The sequence below is a fragment of the Macaca mulatta genome, chromosome 6 (assembly GCF_049350105.2).
Source record: "Macaca mulatta isolate MMU2019108-1 chromosome 6, T2T-MMU8v2.0, whole genome shotgun sequence".
Lineage (NCBI taxonomy): Eukaryota > Metazoa > Chordata > Mammalia > Primates > Cercopithecidae > Macaca > Macaca mulatta.
The window spans coordinates 188954160-188972509 of record NC_133411.1 but is presented as its reverse complement, the minus strand read 5'-3'; the positions used below and the strand labels follow the sequence as shown (position 1 = coordinate 188972509).

Here is an 18350-nt window from a genome sequence, read left to right as displayed (position 1 = left end):
GACAATCAAAGTTGTAAAGGTATACTGTGGTTCACTTTGGCATCTTACTCAAAACTTTCTTTTATCTTATCCCAAACTCAGATTAGTGTTTCTTCCAAAGCTGCCCTGAATGTCTGTCCTGGCACCCACCTTCTCCCTGTTTGGCCAGGACTCCAGGGCTTCGGAAAACTGCTGGGCCAGGTGCTAGAGCTTGAGAAGTAATTTCTGCAGCTCCTGCAGTCTTTCTTCCCTTCCAGAGGGCACAAGTTCCTTTTTTTAAGAATGCAAAACCCTCTGACTGACTTATTTCCAGTTACAAGGCTGTGGCTTTCTACTTTCTTCAGTAAGAGAGAAAATCACCCATCCTCCCCCTTTAACATTTCAGCTGAAAATTGCTGTGTTACTTGAATCTAGGCACAGTTTACCCCTTAAAATAGTTTCAACTTCCCTGTAGCTTTTATAAACATTCAACACAAATTGCTCAGAAGTTTTTAAAAATGACATTCAAACAGGGTTCCATAAAACAACTATACAGAGAACTCTTTTCATTTAACCATGATTTAATATCTTTTTGAAATTCCATTTTTCTATGTTAGCTATTGTAGAAAGCATAACTGGTTTATAAAGTGTGATTGTTTTCATTCTTAGTAAATTTTCTAAGTTTCCATTAGTCCTTTTTGGAATTTGGTAAAATAAAAGGTCCAAACAATCAGATCCTACTTACTAGTTCTTCCACAGTGTTGTACATATGAGGTTGGGTTCAGGAGATTTTCTGCAAGCTATATTTTAATAAATTCCCAATATTTGTCTCTTGGGGCTTAAAATATGTTCTGAAAGGGGGGAAAACAGACTAAAAATTCCCTTTGTTTCCATTTTGGCCTAATAAATTTCTCGGTGTGTAATTTGTGACATAACTCTGCATTATTTTATAGGCATGTTTTCCACAAATCCTGCGTGGATCCCTGGCTTAGTGAACACTGTACCTGTCCTATGTGCAAACTTAATATATTGAAGGCCTTGGGAATTGTGGTATGTTTCCTATTTTATTTGTTATCACTTTTATGTATTATTATATGTATGTGTAATAAAGTATAACACAATTGGCATAATAGGAGGCGTGACTAAGACACACAAGAAAACACTGGCTATATTTGCCATGTAACCATGTAAGCCCAACAGGACCTTTTTTCCAGATTACTGAGAAGTCTAACCCATCTCAGAGAACTCCTGGAAGAGAAGGTAAATAACTGTACTAGTCCTTTTTTTTTTCTTTTATTAAATTTAAGAGACAAGGTTTCACTCTGTGGCTCAACTGCAGTGTAGTGGTGCAGTCATAGCTTACTATAACCTCGAACTCCTGGGCTCAAGCAGTCCTCCCACCTCAGCCTTCTGAGTAGCTGGGACTACAGGCACACACCACCATGCCTGGCTAACTTGTTTTTGTTTTGTTTTTTTTGAGAGGGAGTTTCGCTCTTGTTGCCCAGGCTGGGTACAATGGCACAATCTTGGCTCACTACAGCCTCTGCCTCCTAGGTTCAAGCGATCCTCCTGCCTCAGCCTTCTGAGTAGCTGAGATTGCAGGCACCGGTCACCACCCCCGGCTAATTTCTTGTGTTTTTAGTAGAGACAGGGTTTCACCATGTTGTCCAGGCTGGTCTCCCTGACCTCAAGTGATCCACCCGCCTCAGCCTCGCAAAGTGCTGGGATTATAGGCATGAGCCACCATGCCTGGCCACTTTTTTATGTTTTGAAGAGACAAGATGTTCAGGCTGGTCTCAAACTCCTGGCCTCAAGTGATCCTCCTGCCTCAGCCTCCCAAAGTGCTGAGATTGTAGGCATGAGTCACCACACCTGGCATGGTCCACTTTTAAAAGTGTGCTTCTGTTGGGTGAGGAGTATGAGATGAAGAAAGAGAGAAGGACATGATTTTTCTTCATTCCAACATCTTTTTTTAAAAGGTAGGCTGTATGCTGTTGACTCTGTTCCAGTCGTAATCTCCTCTGTGCTTGGCATAATATAAAACTATGTTCTTTAGCCTGAAGTTTGACTTTGATCTCTTGGGGGTTGGTAAGTTGCAAGCAGAGAAGGCAGACAGTGCCTGAAGCCCAAGGAGAACTGTTGGCAACCATAGCCTGGCAGGGGCCGTCGCCAGGTGTGCCAGAGTCCAGCTGTGGCAGGTGCCAGGTCAACACTGACTTGAGTAACCAAGGACCTTGGTTAGTCCTTGCTTAAGAGAAGCATGTATATCCAGGGTTATGCTTTTTTTATCAGAAAATAACATAGTTTCTGGTCTCAAAGAATGAAAGAATAATCTCCCTATGGAACAAAAAGTTTAGTTTGATCCAACAGATGAACTCATTTTAGCTTGCAACCCAAAGAAGATCGAAGTCATCTTATTTTAAATATACTGTCAAACACAGTTTCAGTGTATACAGTTGGGCAGTAATACCCCATTTGTCCTTTGTCTCCAGAGATCATGTCAGTGGTGATGCCATTTAACATGGGGTTACTGAAAGTATTGGGTGTTACTGACACCATGGACTGGATAATCCCTTCTTGTTGGGGCTGTCTTACTGTGTCGCCCAGGCTGGAGTGCAGTGGCGTGATTCTCCTGCCTCATCCTCCCGAGTAGCTGGGACTACGGGTGCCTGCCACCACGCCCGGCTAATTTTTTATATTTTTAGTAGAGACGGGGTTTCACCGTGTTAGCCAGGATGGTCTCGATCTCCTGACCTCGTGATCTGCCTGCCTCAGCCTCCCAGTGTGCTGGGATTACAGGTGTGAGCCACCATGCCCAGCCTGTTTGTTAAGTATATTAAGTGCTAATACTTTTCTCCTCTGTTTATAACAAAAATCCTTCTAAAATGTATTGTAGGTTATCATGGATCCTTACATGTAATGAACATAAAAAAAACCTCTTCTAACTGGGTATGAGTCTGAGCATCACTTAGTACACTGTGTTTTGCTTTTTTTAAAATAAGGCTTTGAGATGACCTGAAACGGTTCTTTTGCCCAGAAAGCCATTGGTTCCAGGTTTGCTTGGCTGAAACTTCTCTCTAGAAACATATAAACTTCTCACAGCCATCCCTCCCAGCTCTGCTTCTCATGTGCGGCCTGCTGCTGCGTGCTGAGAGAACCAAAGGTTGTTAGGTAAACCAAACATCCACACTGTTACAATGGAAGACTTTTGGCGCTCACTTTTTAATTGGTAGACTTTGGCCCTAAGCAGCTCTATACCTCTCCCTCAGGATTAGGTGTTTAGGTTTTGAAACAGATGATTTTCGTATAGTTCAAAAGTCTTTTCAACTTTGACCTCCTCTTGGTTTGATGCTTTACTTGTGTTTAAAGGCAGACGATACCTAAAAACTGACTGCCAGAGAAATGGGGCTTCGGAGAAGTTAGTAGGACGACAGAGGTGTTATCTGTTACCTGGGATTCTTCAACACGGACATTTACCATGAAGTAAAGTAACAGTTTACAGTTTTAAACTGGATGTTTGGTGTCTTTATGTTAATGATTACGACTCCCTGTGCCTGCGGGCCATGACCAGTTTTCTCTGATCTGCAGTGAATTTTGGTTTTCCTTTGTACCATTTCTGAGAAGAGATCTCTGTGCCTTTTGAAGAAAAACTCTTAGGGTGAGAGGAGAGGAGTAGGTAGGTGGGCAGATAAATGAGAGGATATCACAGGGAAATAATAAGGTCTTTGCAACAGGGCGTCAAACTTTAGAATCTTACGAAAGGATTTGTTTTCCTTACAATTATTTTTAACCTAGAAATATTTTGCAGCCGAATTTGCCATGTACTGATAACGTAGCATTCGATATGGAAAGGCTCACCAGAACCCAAGCTGTAAACCGAAGATCAGCCCTTGGCGACCTTGCCGGCGACAACTCCCTCGGCCTTGAGCCACTTCGAACTTCGGGGATCTCGCCTCTTCCTCAGGATGGGGAGCTCACTCCGAGAACAGGAGAAATCAACATTGCAGTAACAAGTAAGTGGGGGCCTCCGCTCAGGCACAGGGCATGTGGCTGCCTCTATGGGCATTCGGGACCATCAGGAGAGTCAAGGCACTCGCCTCAGCCTGCAACACAGACTGTAACCAAGAAAGGGATGTGTGTTTCTGTTAAAACAGGTATTTGGAAGAATGAAACTTTATTTATGATAAGTAGCTGGTGTGTTTGTGTATAATTAATAGGAATAGCTGCATTTGATGAGTAGCTGTTGAGGTCTGTCTTAGTCGCTGTATTATAAACCTTGTTTTGAAATCATTGCCTTACAAACAGGCATTTAAAAGGAGATGTTGGAAGGTGTCACAGGCCCCCAGCAGCATTGCTGGTGTGTTGTATGCTGTGAGCGCTGGTGTTCTCCACCTCCAGGACTACAGGCTACTTAGTGGGAAACTCATCTATAATTTGAACCTAAAAATTCACAGTTCTTGGAACATAGCCTGTTGCGCACTTTATTTTAAGTTTTTTATGGAAGTTTGGTCTCTTGGCACTTAACTCTTTGGTATAATTGTACATGAGGTAGGAGAAAAGCCAAAGGACAGTCTGCCTGAAAAAAAATAGCGTGAGCAAGTTATGAAAATCTTCACATTGCACTGTCGACAAGCAGGAAAGAAATGCCGAGTATTTTGATGGCAGTGCCTGAGGACGGTATGAGTGAGCTGACGGCGTGTGTGTGGGCCTCACAGGCATTCACCCCTCAACAAGCCAGCTTTTCTCTTCACTTCCATTCTTTACATGTTGTTTTCATCTAACAACCTTTCACCCATCTTCCTTGTTGCTGCTCTGCTGTTGCCTTTTCCAGTACCTGCTGCTGCTTGCCTAGAGCGTCAGACCCTGAGGCTGGTGGGACCCCACTCCACTCTGGGAGTCAGTGAAATGGATGACACTGTTACAAAATGTTTTCTCCTTTACATATTAAGACTTGTGTGGTCTGTTCAATCAAAGTATTCATGTTTTTAACCAACCAGACATTATTGTTAGAAAATGGTTCCCCAGGTTTTATTCTGTCATCTGTCTACACTCAAGAGAGCCCTCATTCAGTTATGCAATAGGGAAAACTATGCTTTGAGCGTAGTTTGGCTCATTTCTCACCATCTCTCAGTGATTCATTTTGATAGCATTTCATGGTTTTTCTTTGGTGTTTAGGTTTTGTGGTCTACAGTTTTAAAACTTGATTGAGTAGCAATAAAGAACACAAAGGTTGTTGGTTTATTAGTGAGTTTTTCAGGTCCTTCATTGATCAAACATTTATTGAGCACCTACTACTTACTACATTAAATACTGATCCCATTATATTTTATATAGAAATGTCCTTTCAAAACCTTATGCTTTGATGATACAAAAAATTACTTCATGTACCAAATGAATCATCTTTAGCAGAATTTACACGATGTTAATAAATAAAATTCATGTGATTGAACTAAACCACAGCTACCTCTGCTTTCCCTCTGAAGCTCTGTAGCACCATAGCAACCACAATGCATCCAACTGGCACCCACTGTGTGCAAGGCACTGTGCTAAGTAGGCACTGGGGGCAGAGGTAGCCAGGCCTGCTGCAGGGGGGCACTGTGGAAATGCCACCAGCATATTGGGTGTTTTATGATGGTGTCTACTTCCTTTTGTTACAAGTTTTTAAAATTGAAATCACACACACACACACAGACATGCAAATATGGGATAGTATACTCAGAATTTGGAAACATAGATGTGACAAAGTTCTACAAGGTAGTCTGCGTATCATATGTAAAAGTCTCCAAGAAGAAAAAAGAGGATACTGTGTTAAGTTCCTTGATGGTGATGGCATTCGGCTCTTGATTTTTTTAAATGCCATATACATTTTCCCTAACTTAAAACATTACAGGTAAAAATGGTGGGTTTTATATGTGTTCTTGAACGTTCATGCTGATTAAATAAAAAGCTTCAATCTACTGATGAGGAAGTTTGTAGTTTGAGAGGCAGTGGCTGTACTGATGTCTAAACAGTAGGGGTTTTCATAACATAAGCTAAGGTGGGCAGAGAAGTGCTCATAGAGCACACTCCGGACCCGGAAGTCCTCCAGAGCAGTGCTTCGTGACCTTCTGAAAGTCACCACCTTTAAAATCTAACAAAAGTATGTTTTTCTAGAAAAAGGCCTAGGCACACACAGTTTTGCATGCGAGGTTAGGATTTGTGGAACCCAGATTGAGAAACACACATGTTATATACAGCTTGTGCATAAAATATTTGGCAGTCCACGTGTAAATAGTTCTCTCTTCCTTCTTGCAGATATATAGGTAATTTTATTGTGTAACAGTTTGTTAAAAAAGCCCTAGTCAGTGTACTCTAAGAAATATTTTAGAGTTAAGACTTTTTAGCAAGTCAGATCGGTTCTTAGGTTGTTTTTGAGGTTCTCAATACATACTGTTTTTAAAATGTTACCTTGACAACATTGGCTCTGAAAAAGTAAGGGAAAATATCCGGATGGAGAGAGAGAGACAGGCTAGATGAAAATCCTTAGAGTTGTAAGCACCAAAGGTTTCCAGCTCTTTGGTGGCCAAGTACCCGGTCAGTCCCCCGCCCTTCCTACTTCTGCGTGTCACAGCCTGGACAGCCAGTGCTGCTCCTCGGCAGTGGGGTCGGGAAGAGCAGTTTCTGGTTTCTTGAGACACCAGTGAGATGTTCTTTTTACATAAATATCCCAAGTAAGCCCATGCGTAAGAGAGAAAAATGTAGCCATGGATGCCATGGGAGGCCGGCTCGCAGACTGCTGGGAGCACCCACAGGACCTGGAGAACCGCTGCTCCGTGCTCCTCAGCCTTTGACTAAGAATGAAAGCCATGCAGAAATGACAGAATGAAGAAGGAAAGAAGGTTATAAATATGCTTAGTCTGCTTTACTGCCATTTACATGAACAATGAAAAAAATCTATGTCCATGTGCAATTTTATATACATATTTTCACCATACACTTTTTGGTGGCTACACTGCTCACAGACCTCAGGACCTAAATGGAAGAAACGGTTGGGCCATGCTTTCCTTTCTCCCTTGCAGCTTTCACCAGTACTCCACTAACCTTCTCCAGTTAGTAGCTCTCTGGCAAACCTCCTGCTTCACCTCCTTGGGCCAGTCTTGGCTTACACCTCCGTTGACGTCTGCTTCGTTGCATTTGAGGGAAATGTTGGCATCGATTTGACTTAAACCTTCTCCCCAGAGTGATTTCCTCCCTTTCCTTTGTCAACAGAAGAATGGTTTATTATTGCCAGTTTTGGCCTCCTCAGTGCCCTCACACTCTGCTACATGATCATCAGAGCCACAGCTAGCTTGAATGCTAATGAGTAAGTAACAAATTGTTTTTTGGATTGCATGTGCCAGATGATCCCAGGAAAACACATGGAGCCATTTTCACGAAGGTGGTGAGGATTGGCTTTCCACCAGTTTCATACTGATCCTGATGGGATCATGTCTAGCAAAATACTTTATTTCATGAACATATATTTTTAGTCAGCAACACAGATTGGGAATCCACCTTATTCAACAAGAACAGCTCATTTGAGAAAAGATCCAGAGGTTTTCATTAGCCACAGGCTTAGAATGAATCAGCAGTGTAATGCAAATGGCAAAGGAACAGTATAGAGTGTAAAAGGCTGCCAGTGTCCTCATCGCTGACGGGAAGAGCCCCACTTTGTGTTCGTCACACTTACCTGGAGCCTTGCATGTCTAGCTTCTGGGGAAGCCCTGGCACCCATACCTGTAGTCAGGACCAGTGCCTCGGGTACTTGGCCTGCAGGAAAGAAGCAATTTAAAAGACCCGCTGTTTCCGGATATTAGGACAACTGTGAGGGGGAAGAGAAAATAAGTCTAAGCACTATCTCCATGGGCAAAATGACGACCAAAGAGCAGGCTTCGTGACTGCAGGCTTCACCTCGGTAAGAGGAAGGACATCTGTCAGTGAGGTTGCTTAGTGGCAGGATGGTTTGCTGTAGGGCATGCCCAGGACTGGGAATGCAGGCAGAGGCTGGATGTCGCTTGTCAGGGGTGCTGTAGTGAGGTGTTTTCAGAGGATGGAGGATTGGGCTAGATGACTGTTAAACGGTCCATTTTGATCCAGTGCTGTTCCAAGAGTAGTTTTCCGTAGGGATAAGGTATAGAAAGGGTTTTTAATTTTTGCTTTGTTTTGTTTTGTTCCAAATTTTGGACATTTACTGAGGATATCGTAAGGATTCAGTCCTTCCTTTTACCAATATTCATGAAAACTAATTAGAGATGAAAGCACCCCGGTGCACTGCCCACATTTGAACCTCAGTTGGTATGGGTGGAATTCACATCATCTCTCTCTTCAATTATGTCCTGATACTTTAATTGATGAGTAATAACCAAACTACCTCATGCAGTTGATTTAATTGACTGCCCATTGTCTGGCTATAGAAACAATGGGCAAGTGGCCTCCACGTGCAGTGACACGTGTTACTCGATCTAAACCTGATCAGTGGGCCAGATACCTGCAAGAAGTGCCCGCTGGCATCCGTGAGCCCATACGTGTTGGGGCTCACAGACGTCAGGGTCAGGTGGCATTCCCCAGCCTTCAGAGGAGCACTGCACTGATCCAGCAGGTGAACCACTGGCTGCTGCTGTTGGCCACCCATGCAGTTTCCTTCAGCATGGCGCACCTAATTCCTTAGACTCTAGGGTCACACACACCTGGATTTGACTCTCAGCTCCTCCATTTTTCAGTTGTAAGACATGGGCAGTTATATTTATTTGAAGCTCCTTGTAGTCATTCATAAACAGATAATGCTAGGACCATATGGCAGGGTTGTTATGAGAATCAGCATATAAAATGCTTAGCACAGTGCCTGGTACATAAGAAGTGCTCAATAAATGTTAGCCAAGCCAATGCCACTGCAGTGCTATTGAAGTTCTGTTAGTAAGGTGGCCATCTGCCTTTATTGTCTGGGAATTGAATTGAATTTCTTCCATGAAATAGGACACAGAACCATAGTAACTCTGTGAGTAGCTATGATTCAAACCTTATTTTGGAGAGAAACACTTATTTCACCCACAACCACCTCTTTTGCTTACTCCCATGCTAACCCATCAGGCAAGGTAGTAATATAAGCCTACTTCTCAAAAAGTTCACAAATGAGTGATAACCAATACAAGCAAATAATTACACTAGGTACTTTTCGAGAAGTATTGGGTAGTTTAATAGTCACCTGACTGTCACTCAGAATCCGTCTGATGTTCAGTTCATTTATCAGATTAAAATGAGAGTTGCTCAGTAGACATGTTACCTATTAGAAATCATAGTATCTGGGGCATAATATTTTAGTTCCATGCCTAAATGCCTGCATGACTCAGAATCTAAGTCATGGATCTTAGATCCATGCCTTAGTCCAGCCCTTCTCCCATTAGCAGTTGTAGAGGGTTGATTTCACAGTTGTTCATTTGGTTGTTATTTCTGTGCCTTCAGTCAAAACCACTGAAGGACAATATTCATGATCTCATTTAGAGAGAAAAATGGAGAGTGTGTGTATGTGTGTGCGTGTTGTGTATGCACACATGTGGATACAAGCAAGGATGGTCACCAGAATATGAATGGTGATTATCTTACATTAGAATCTGGGGCAATGTCTTCTTCAATGTGTGCTTTTATGTGTTGTGTTTTTTTTTTTTAACAGCATGAATTACTTAATCTTTTTAAAGGCAGTTTTTATTGTGGCAGATGATAGGAAAGATAATAGTACTTTTACCCAATATCTTTTTCTCAAAAATGTCAATGACAAATTCCTAGTGATTTTATTCCAGAAAAAAGTTTATTTTAGCAAATAAATTTGTAATTATTCTTTATTAATGAATTTTTCAACATCTATTTGATTTCTGTTTTTGCCTTTATCTACCAAGAAACTTACAACCAAAATAAGATTTTTTTTTTCACCTTAATTGCCCTGGCTTAATTTTCTGGGTAGCCTCATCCATTTGTAAGATAGTCATATATAAACAGATTTCATCTCTTGACATTTTAATGACTGTCTGAAAATTGATACTGAACTTCACCTCTATGCATATACCTACTAGAATAGTTTACTTTTCTGGCAGTGTTACTAGTCACTGTTCTTGTATATTACTATTCAAGCAAGTCCTTGACCCTGTCTACTCACTGTTGAAACCCTGCAGGCACGATGTAAGGGCAGTGTGTGGGACCCAGGCGGTCCAGGGCCCCCTGCCATGGGTGGGTTGCTGACTACACAAGGAGGATCCCCACAAGGGATGGAAGCCCCCATCCCTCCCTCACCATGCTGGGTGCATTTACCAAGGGCTTGGTGCTGTTGGCTTCAATCAGAAGTCCATCAAAAAGCCCTTGGGTTTGGAGTCACTGCCCTTCTATTATGATTAAATACTATTTATTTAAGTACTGCAACTATATATTAAATGTTTTTAACACTGCAAACAGATCTGGTAAATTTTGAAACTTTGCAAATATAAACAGGATGGTAGTCAAAGAAGCAAATAAATGTAAGGTAAATATATTTATGTATTGGCTTCTCATACCTCTGTTTCTTAGTACCTGGGTAAGCAAGGTTATCGAATTTCAATTCCCAAAAGGGGTCTTTTGCTCTACTTGGTTATTCATATAAACCTTGTGAAATGTCAACATTTACCAACTGATATTTGTGTCACTCTAGTTTTCCCTCAAAATAAGAAAGATAAATATTTTTATTATTTGTATTTGAGGAACATATACAAATATGTAGCAGAGATTTTAAGTTTAATGGGAGGCGTGACTAGGTATCCCCTAGAGCCTTTTTCCAGGTGCTAGATTCTGATTCATAGAAATCATGTTCTAAGATTTGCAGAGAAGGGTAGCTCATTATTCAAGATTCAAAAAAGTCTTGGCATGAGGAAATGAATCTGAAGTGGTAAAGGTGATGAAATAACTAGAGCAGATGTTCCAGTGGCATAACCTGAGATCAGGAAGCCCTGGCTTCTTGTAGCAGGTCCACCAGGAAACTGCTGGTGAGCTTCCTCCTCTTAGTGTAGTATCAGAAATTTATATATATAAACTCCTTTATATAAAAAGAGTTGATGTTTCTATTTTACTCTCAGTATTTCTGAATTATTTTGCTCAGTACTCTTTTTTTTTTTTTTTCTTTGAGACGGAGTCTTGCTCTGTTATCCAGGCCAGAGTGCAGTGGTGCCATCTTGGCCCACCACAACCTCCACCTCCCGGGTTCAAGCAGTTATCTGCCTCAGCCTTCTGAGTAGCTGGGATCACAGGCACCCGCCACCACACCTGGCTAATTTTTTTGTATTTTCAGTAGAGATGGGGTTTCACTATCTTGGCCAGGCTGGTCTTGAACTCCTGACCTTGTGATCCACCTGCCTCGGCCTCCCAAAGTGCTGGGATTACAGGCATGAGTGCTCAGTACTCTTTTTAAGAGGAATATTGAGAAACTAGCCCAACATAAAAGGGTCTGCAATTTTAATTATTTGATGTCTTGGGGATACTTGTTTTGGAAGAGAGGGGACCAGGTGAGATGAGAGGTGTTTCCAGGTGTTTGAAAGACTCTTAAAGATGAGAATAACTACTGTTTATTGAATGCCTTCCAAGATCTTAGTCCTACACTGGCCTCTTTTACCCATATTGCCTGGTTCAGTACTCAAAAGAGTCTCATGGTGACTAACCAGTGCATACAGAGAGACTCTTACTCTGTATTTCTGGAGCTCTGGCGATATCTACAGGGAGGTAGATTTCCACTTGATATACGAAAGAGCTTTGTGGCCTGGCACGGTAGCTCACGCCTGTAATCCCAGCACTTTGGGAGGCCGAGGCGGGCAGATCACCTGAGGCCGGGAGTTCGAGACAAGCCTAGCCAACATGGTGAAACCCCATCTCTACTAAAAATATGAAAATTAGCCGGGTGTGGTGGCAGGTGCCTGTAATCCCAGCTAAGGCTGAGGCAGGAGAATCACTTGAACCCAGGAGGCAAAGGTTGCAGTGAGCCAAGATCGCCCCATTGCACTCCAGCCTGAGTGACCAGAGTGAAACTCTCTCTCAAAAAAAAAAAAAAAAAAAAAAAAGAAAAAGAGAGAAAGAAAGAGAGAGAGAAAAAGAGAGAAAGAAAGAAAGAAAACAAGAAAACTTTGTATTAGTTAAAATTGTCCATCCAAAACACGGGACACTTTGAAAGCTAGCGAGCCTGCACCAGGATCTAATTCTTCAGATGGAAGCTGCAGGATAGAGCTGTTCACAGGCCGACCTCACGTCAGGTGGAAGGCTCTAAGGCAAGACTCATCCTGTGCTGAGGGTCCCTCTTGAATTGTCCGAGGAGAGATCAGAGGCCAACGAGAGGTGTTGGATTCTCTTTCAGTTACCTCTTTTAGAGCCTTAAATATCAAAAGCAGCGTTTTTCAGACTTTTAAAAAACCATCTCCTGCTGTGAGAGATACATTTTGCATTGTGACCTAGTACTCCCATATGTAACTGAAACAAATTTCACAGACACTTCCCTGACTGCATGCAGTATTCTCTGATGTAGCCAACCCTCTGCCTTGTTGTTAATATTAGTTGTTAACTCCTAAATTGATTTTAAAACCCATTAATAGGTTGTATGCTTTAGTTTGAGAAACACTTGTCTAAAGAATTTTGAATTTTTAGTTCTCAGCCTGATAAGCTTTTGCTCACACAATCTGTCTTGTAACAATTCCCGAAAAGATTTAAAATTAACCTCTGTTTGAGGTGTATTGCTGGATAGTGGATCCTCTTCTTTCTCTTAGTATTTATTCTCCTTGTAGCCAATCTGAGTGTGAGAGACATATACACAAAAGAATAAATTAGGGCTTCGAGGGAGTGAGTAGGACTCTGGAGGGATGCCACAGGAAGAAGGCCACTGGAATTCAAACCCAGCACCTGTGGTTCCAGCCTTTTCCTTTAGACTGCTTGCATTTGACTACTGCAGAGAGGAGTGCCAAATAATGTGGTTGAAGAAGACAAATTTTGTTTCCTAAAAATGCAGTTGCAACATGAGTATTAAAGGCAGTGGGAACTTGCATTGGACTTCTCTGCTCTCTTTGGCAGTGGTTATTATTTTGCTTTACTTTATTTATTTATTTGAGACAGAGTCTCACTCTGTCACCCAGGCTGGAGTGCAATGGTGCAATCTCGGCTCACTGCAACCTCTGCCTCTCAGGTTCAAGCGATTCTTCTGTCTCAGCTTCCTGAGTAGCTGGGACTATAGGCGCCCGCTACTGCCCCTGGCTAATTTTTGTCTTTTTAGTGGAGATGGGGTTTTGCCATGTTGTTCAGACTGGTCTCAAACTCCTGACCTCAGGTGATCCACCTGCCTCAGCATCCCAAAGTGCTGGGATTACAGGTATGAGCCACCATGCCCAGCCTATAATTTCTTTAAGAGGCAACAAGATAAAGTAGATTTAAAAACTTGATTACCCCTTGAAAGTCTTTAATATTCAGTTTTTCTGAGGAAATATTAGAAAATGTGTTACCTTAAATAGGAACTACAAGAAATAATAAAGTACAGAGCTTTATGTGAAGTTGTGAATATCCTTTATACCAGAGGTTTTTCAAAAAAGTTGACAACGCCTCCTCATTCATTGAGATGCCGTTTCCCAAGTAGGCTCCTGGGCTTGCAGTGCTGAACCTAACGGAGACCTGGCCTGGCCCCACTGGAGCTCAGGGCTGTGCCCTCATGTGCGTGCTGATGTGGCTGGAGAGTGAGGGAGTGTATGTGGCTGGAGAGTGAGGGAGTGTGTGTGGCTGGAGAGTGAGGGAGTGTGTGTGGCTGGAGAGTGAGGGAGTGTGTGTGGCTGGAGAGTGAGGGAGTGTGTGTGGCTGGAGAGTGAGGGAGTGTGTGTGGCTGGAGAGTGAGGGAGTGTGTGTGGCTGGAGAGTGAGGGAGTGTGTGTGGCTGGAGAGTGAGGGAGTGTGTGTGGCTGGAGAGTGAGGGAGTGTGTGTGGCTGGAGAGTGAGGGAGTGTGTGTGGCTGGAGAGTGAGGGAGTGTGTGTGGCTGGAGAGTGAGGGAGTGTGTGTGGCTGGAGAGTGAGGGAGTGTGTGTGGCTGGAGAGTGAGGGAGTGTGTGTGGCTGGAGAGTGAGGGAGTGTGTGTGGCTGGAGAGTGAGGGAGTGTGTGTGGCTGGAGAGTGAGGGAGGCAAAGGCCCTTCTGGGTCATGCCTGCGGAGCTGCTGCTTTACCTTTGGGGGAGCTGAAAAGGCTGCATGGAGGAGTGACTGAGGAACCAGCCTGGGCATGATTAGGGCACACAGTGAGGACCGCACAGACCAGGATCAGGGAGTTGTGTGGTTTGGTGTGTCTACCGTAGGTGGTGGTGGCGGTAGGCAGGAGACAGAATTTGGACTTTATTCTCGTAAAGAGCTGGTAATGGGCTCTGAGGCTTTTCAGCAGAGAGATATTCCTAGTGGCTGCGAAGTTGCTTGCTGTGCTAGAGCATGGAGGCAGGAAGATCGATTAGGTAAAAACAGAGTTGAAGGAGGAAGTCAGGGTGGCGAGCAGGAGCTGAAATCAAGAGTTGCTGGAGAGTTGTATAATAACCAAAGCTTGTGTGGTTTGAAGCAGAGATCTGGAGCCCAGCTGAAAGAAAGAGATCCATGCTAACAGCTCGATTTGGGGACTCTGGAAATGAGCAGGAATCCAAGGCATCAGAAAGCCAGGGCAGTGCCACAACACAGGGCTGCAGAGAGGGCAGCAGGAGCTGGGTCAGCGCAGGGGCTCGTCAAAAGGTCATAGGCTCTTTTTCCAGCTGATACAAGGACAGAAACACACATACACAAGGTCTGGAGGATTCCTGTGAGACAGCCATATATCCCTGTCACTTCACAATAAGTAAAGACATTCTTGTTTGAGGGGTAAGAGGAGCATTTTTTTAAAGACAGCAGCTACAGATTTCAGCACCCTCAGCATTCAGAACATGTATTTAAACCAGGATAAGCTGTAAATTGTATGATAATCATCCCTGTGTATTTAAACAACACACCATGGGCCTCACCTTTTCCTTCATTGTTTTGGGCGTATTAAAGCACCTCTAAGGTGGATGAGTCAGTCACCTGCAGATCTGAAACTGCTGATTTTGGGAAAACACTTAATGGCTTCCTGGCCTTACCAGAGGGGTTGGGAAATAGCTGGGGACAGCCCAGGCCACCCTTCAGTTAGGGTCACTTCTCTGTTACTTTAAACATTTGACTACTCTTTAACTAATTTATGACTTCTTTTTTCCTTTTATTCCATAGGGTAGAATGGTTTTGAAGAAGAAAAAAACTGCTTTCTGACTGATTGCCTTGAAGGAAAAAAGAACCTATTTTTGTGCATCATTTACCAATCATGCCACACAAGCATTTATTTTTAGTACATTTTATTTTTTCATAAAATTGCTAATGCCAAAGCTTTGTATTAAAAGAAATAAATAATAAAATAAAAAGACTGTGCTATTGAGTATTATTAACCAGACCTGTGTTTTGAGGGCTGATTTGGAGATCGCAGAACCGGATTGCACTTGTTTGTGTTTCAGAGACAGAATGTGCTCCTGGCTCCCGTGAGAGGAACAGGGATTGACACTTACTCTTGGTGTCTTCACATGGGTTCCTGCCCACATAGGGCGCAAGAGTGGGGACGTGCTGCTGGTGATGCCGCTTAGGGTGGTCAGTTGATTTACTCATTCTTCAACGTGGACATTCACTCTCTAATAATTTCTTCTTTGTGCTTGATCAGCCTTCCCCAGAGCTTCGGCACCCCCAGCAGCAGGGACTTGGAACGTTTGCTCCCCACTGTGCTTCTGCACCCAACAGAGTGCTTTGCGCATAGTAAGTGCTCAATAAATATTTGTGGAATGAAGGAATAAGTGTAAAAAAGATTTTCCAAGCCATACCTAATTAGTAATAAATTATAGCTGTCTGAGATCTTTTTTTTTTTTTACCTACTTTGTGTTCTTTTAAAAACAGAAAATTCAAAAAAGTAGGGTGAGAGCAATTTTACATGTGCCAATGAAGTATTTTTGCTTTACTGATGAGGAGAATTTCAAAATATTTTGTTACATTGACTTATATTCTTGAAGGATTTTCAGTATTTGTAAATGTTTGCAGCAGTGAATTCTTAATCTTCTACCTCAGCCTACCTGAGGAGTGAGAACATATATTCCTATTAAAAACGGGTTCACTTCAGTAGTCATGCTCAAATCAGCAGGGGGCTGAAAGGATTTTGGTAATTGAAATATAATTCACATACTATAAAATTACCCTTGTAGAGTGTATATTTCAGTTGTTTTAGTATAGTCACAAAGTTATGCTACCATCACGACTATCAAATTCAAGAACATTTTCATCACGCCATAAAGAAACCTCATACTCATTAACAGTAACTACTTACCCCTGCCACCCCTGGAAATCTGGAAATCTACTCATTGTTTCTGTGGATTTGCCTGTTCTGGGCATTTCATGTGAATAGAACCATACAGTATGTGGCTTTTTGTGTCTGGCTTCTTTGACTTAGCATAATGTGTTCACAGTTCATACATGTTATAGCATGCGTCAGTACTTCTTTGTGTGGCTGAGTAACACTCCATAGTATGGATGTACCACATTTTGTTCTGCTGATGGACGCTTGACTTGTTCCCACTGTTTGGCTGTTATGAATAATGTTGCTATAAACATTCATGAACAAATTTTGGCATGAATATATATTTTCAGTTCTCTGGATATGTCCCTAGGAGTGCAATTGCTGGATTATGTCATAACTGTATGTTTAACTTCGTGAGAAATTGCCAAAATATTCTTCAAAGCAGCTACACCATTTTGCATTCTCACCAAGAACGTATGAGGGTTGCAATTTCTTCACAACCTCCCTAACACCAGTGACTGCCTGTCTTTTTTCTTTTTTTTTTTTTTTTTTTTTTTTTTTGAGACGGAGTCTCACTGTGTCGCCCAGGCTGGAGTGCAGTGGCCGGATCTCAGCTCACTGCAAGCTCTGCCTCCCGGGTTTTTATATAGTTTTTTGTATTTTTTAGTAGAGACGGGGTTTCACCGTGTTAGCCAGGATGGTCTCGAACTCCTGACCTCGTGATCCGCCCGTATTGGCCTCCCAAAGTGCTGGGATTACAGGCTTGAGCCACCGCGCCCGGCCTCTTTTTTCTTATAGATGTCATAGTGGGTGTGAAAGAGCTATCTCATGTTTTTAACATGCATTACCCTAGTGACTAAAGATTCAACATCTTTTCATGTGCTTTTGGCCATTTTCTATTTTCTTTGGAGAAATGTCTATCCCAGTGCTTTGCCCATTTTTAAATTGGACTTTTTTGTTGTAAGAGTTCTTTGTATGTTCTAGATACTAGGCCTTTATCAGACAGGTGATTTGAAATATTTTCTCCCATTCTCGGCCGGGCGCGGTGGTTTTCTATTTATGGTTGAGACAGTTTGAGTCATTTGTATCTTTCTAGGAATTTATCCTTTTTTGTTTTATTGATTTTTCTCTCTTCTATTCTCTATTTCATTAATTTTTACTCAAATCTTGTTTTTTTGTTTTGTTTTTGAGATGTCTCATGTCTCGCTCAGTCACCCAGGCTGGAGTGCAGTGGCACAGTCTCAGCTCACTGCAGCCTTGAACTCCCTGGCTCAAATGATCCTCCTACCTCAGCCTCCCAAAGTGGTAGGATTGCAGGCTTCACCCACCACACCTGGCCTTACTCAAATCTTTATTTCCTTTCTTCTACTTGGTTTAGGTTTAGTTTTTTCTTTTTTAAGGTAGAAGGTGAGGTTATTGATTTGAGGTCTTTTTTATTTAATGTAGTTGTTTATAGCTATAAATTTCCCTCTGAGTCATATTTCACCCGTTTGTAAATTTTGGTATGTTGTGGCTTTTATTTCATCTCTGGTTTCCCGTTATTTCTTCTTTGGCCCATTGGTTATTTAGGAGTATGTTGTTTGAATCCTGTGTGTTCATAAATTTCACAAATTTCCTTCTGTTATAGATTGCCAGTTTCATTCTAAATTCAGTATTGGAGAACATACTTTGTATGATTTCAATCATAAATTTATTAAGGCTTCTCTTATGACCTAACATGGTCTGTCCTGGAGAATGTTCCATGTGCACTTAAGAATGTACATATCTGCTATTGTTGGATAGACTGTTCTGTAGATGTGTATTAGGTCTAGTTAATCGTGTTGTTCAAATCTTCCCTTTCCTTGTTTTTCTTCTCTGTAGTTCTAGAAATTGTTGAATGTGAGTATTATTATCTCTAGTATTGTCGAATTGTCTGTTTCTCCCTTTTATTCTGTCTGTTTTTGCTTCATGCAGTTTGGGGCTCTGTTGTTAGTTGCATATGGGGTTGAAGAGTGTTTAAAGCTGCACTGGTTATTCATACACCT

General features: G+C 42.2%; 1 protein-coding gene across 6 annotated transcripts in view; it reads left to right on the top strand.

Annotated features, from left to right (window-relative positions):
* The window catches only part of RNF130 (ring finger protein 130), a 111946-nt gene extending 96534 nt beyond the window's left edge, over nucleotides 1-15412 (top strand). For 3 of the 6 annotated variants that reach the window (XM_028850015.2, XM_077937530.1, XM_015141639.3), the window contains 4 exons: nucleotides 912-1008; nucleotides 3767-3971; nucleotides 7207-7300; nucleotides 15225-15412. In XM_028850015.2, coding sequence (XP_028705848.1) covers nucleotides 912-1008; nucleotides 3767-3971; nucleotides 7207-7300; nucleotides 15225-15240 — 412 coding nt within the window. In that variant the 3' untranslated portion in view covers nucleotides 15241-15412. The remainder of the gene's footprint in view (nucleotides 1-911; nucleotides 1009-3766; nucleotides 3972-7206; nucleotides 7301-15224) is intronic. The other 3 variants (XM_028850016.2, XM_077937531.1, XM_015141641.3) reach the window with 1 other exon arrangement.
* Nucleotides 15413-18350: the final 2938 nt, after the last annotated feature.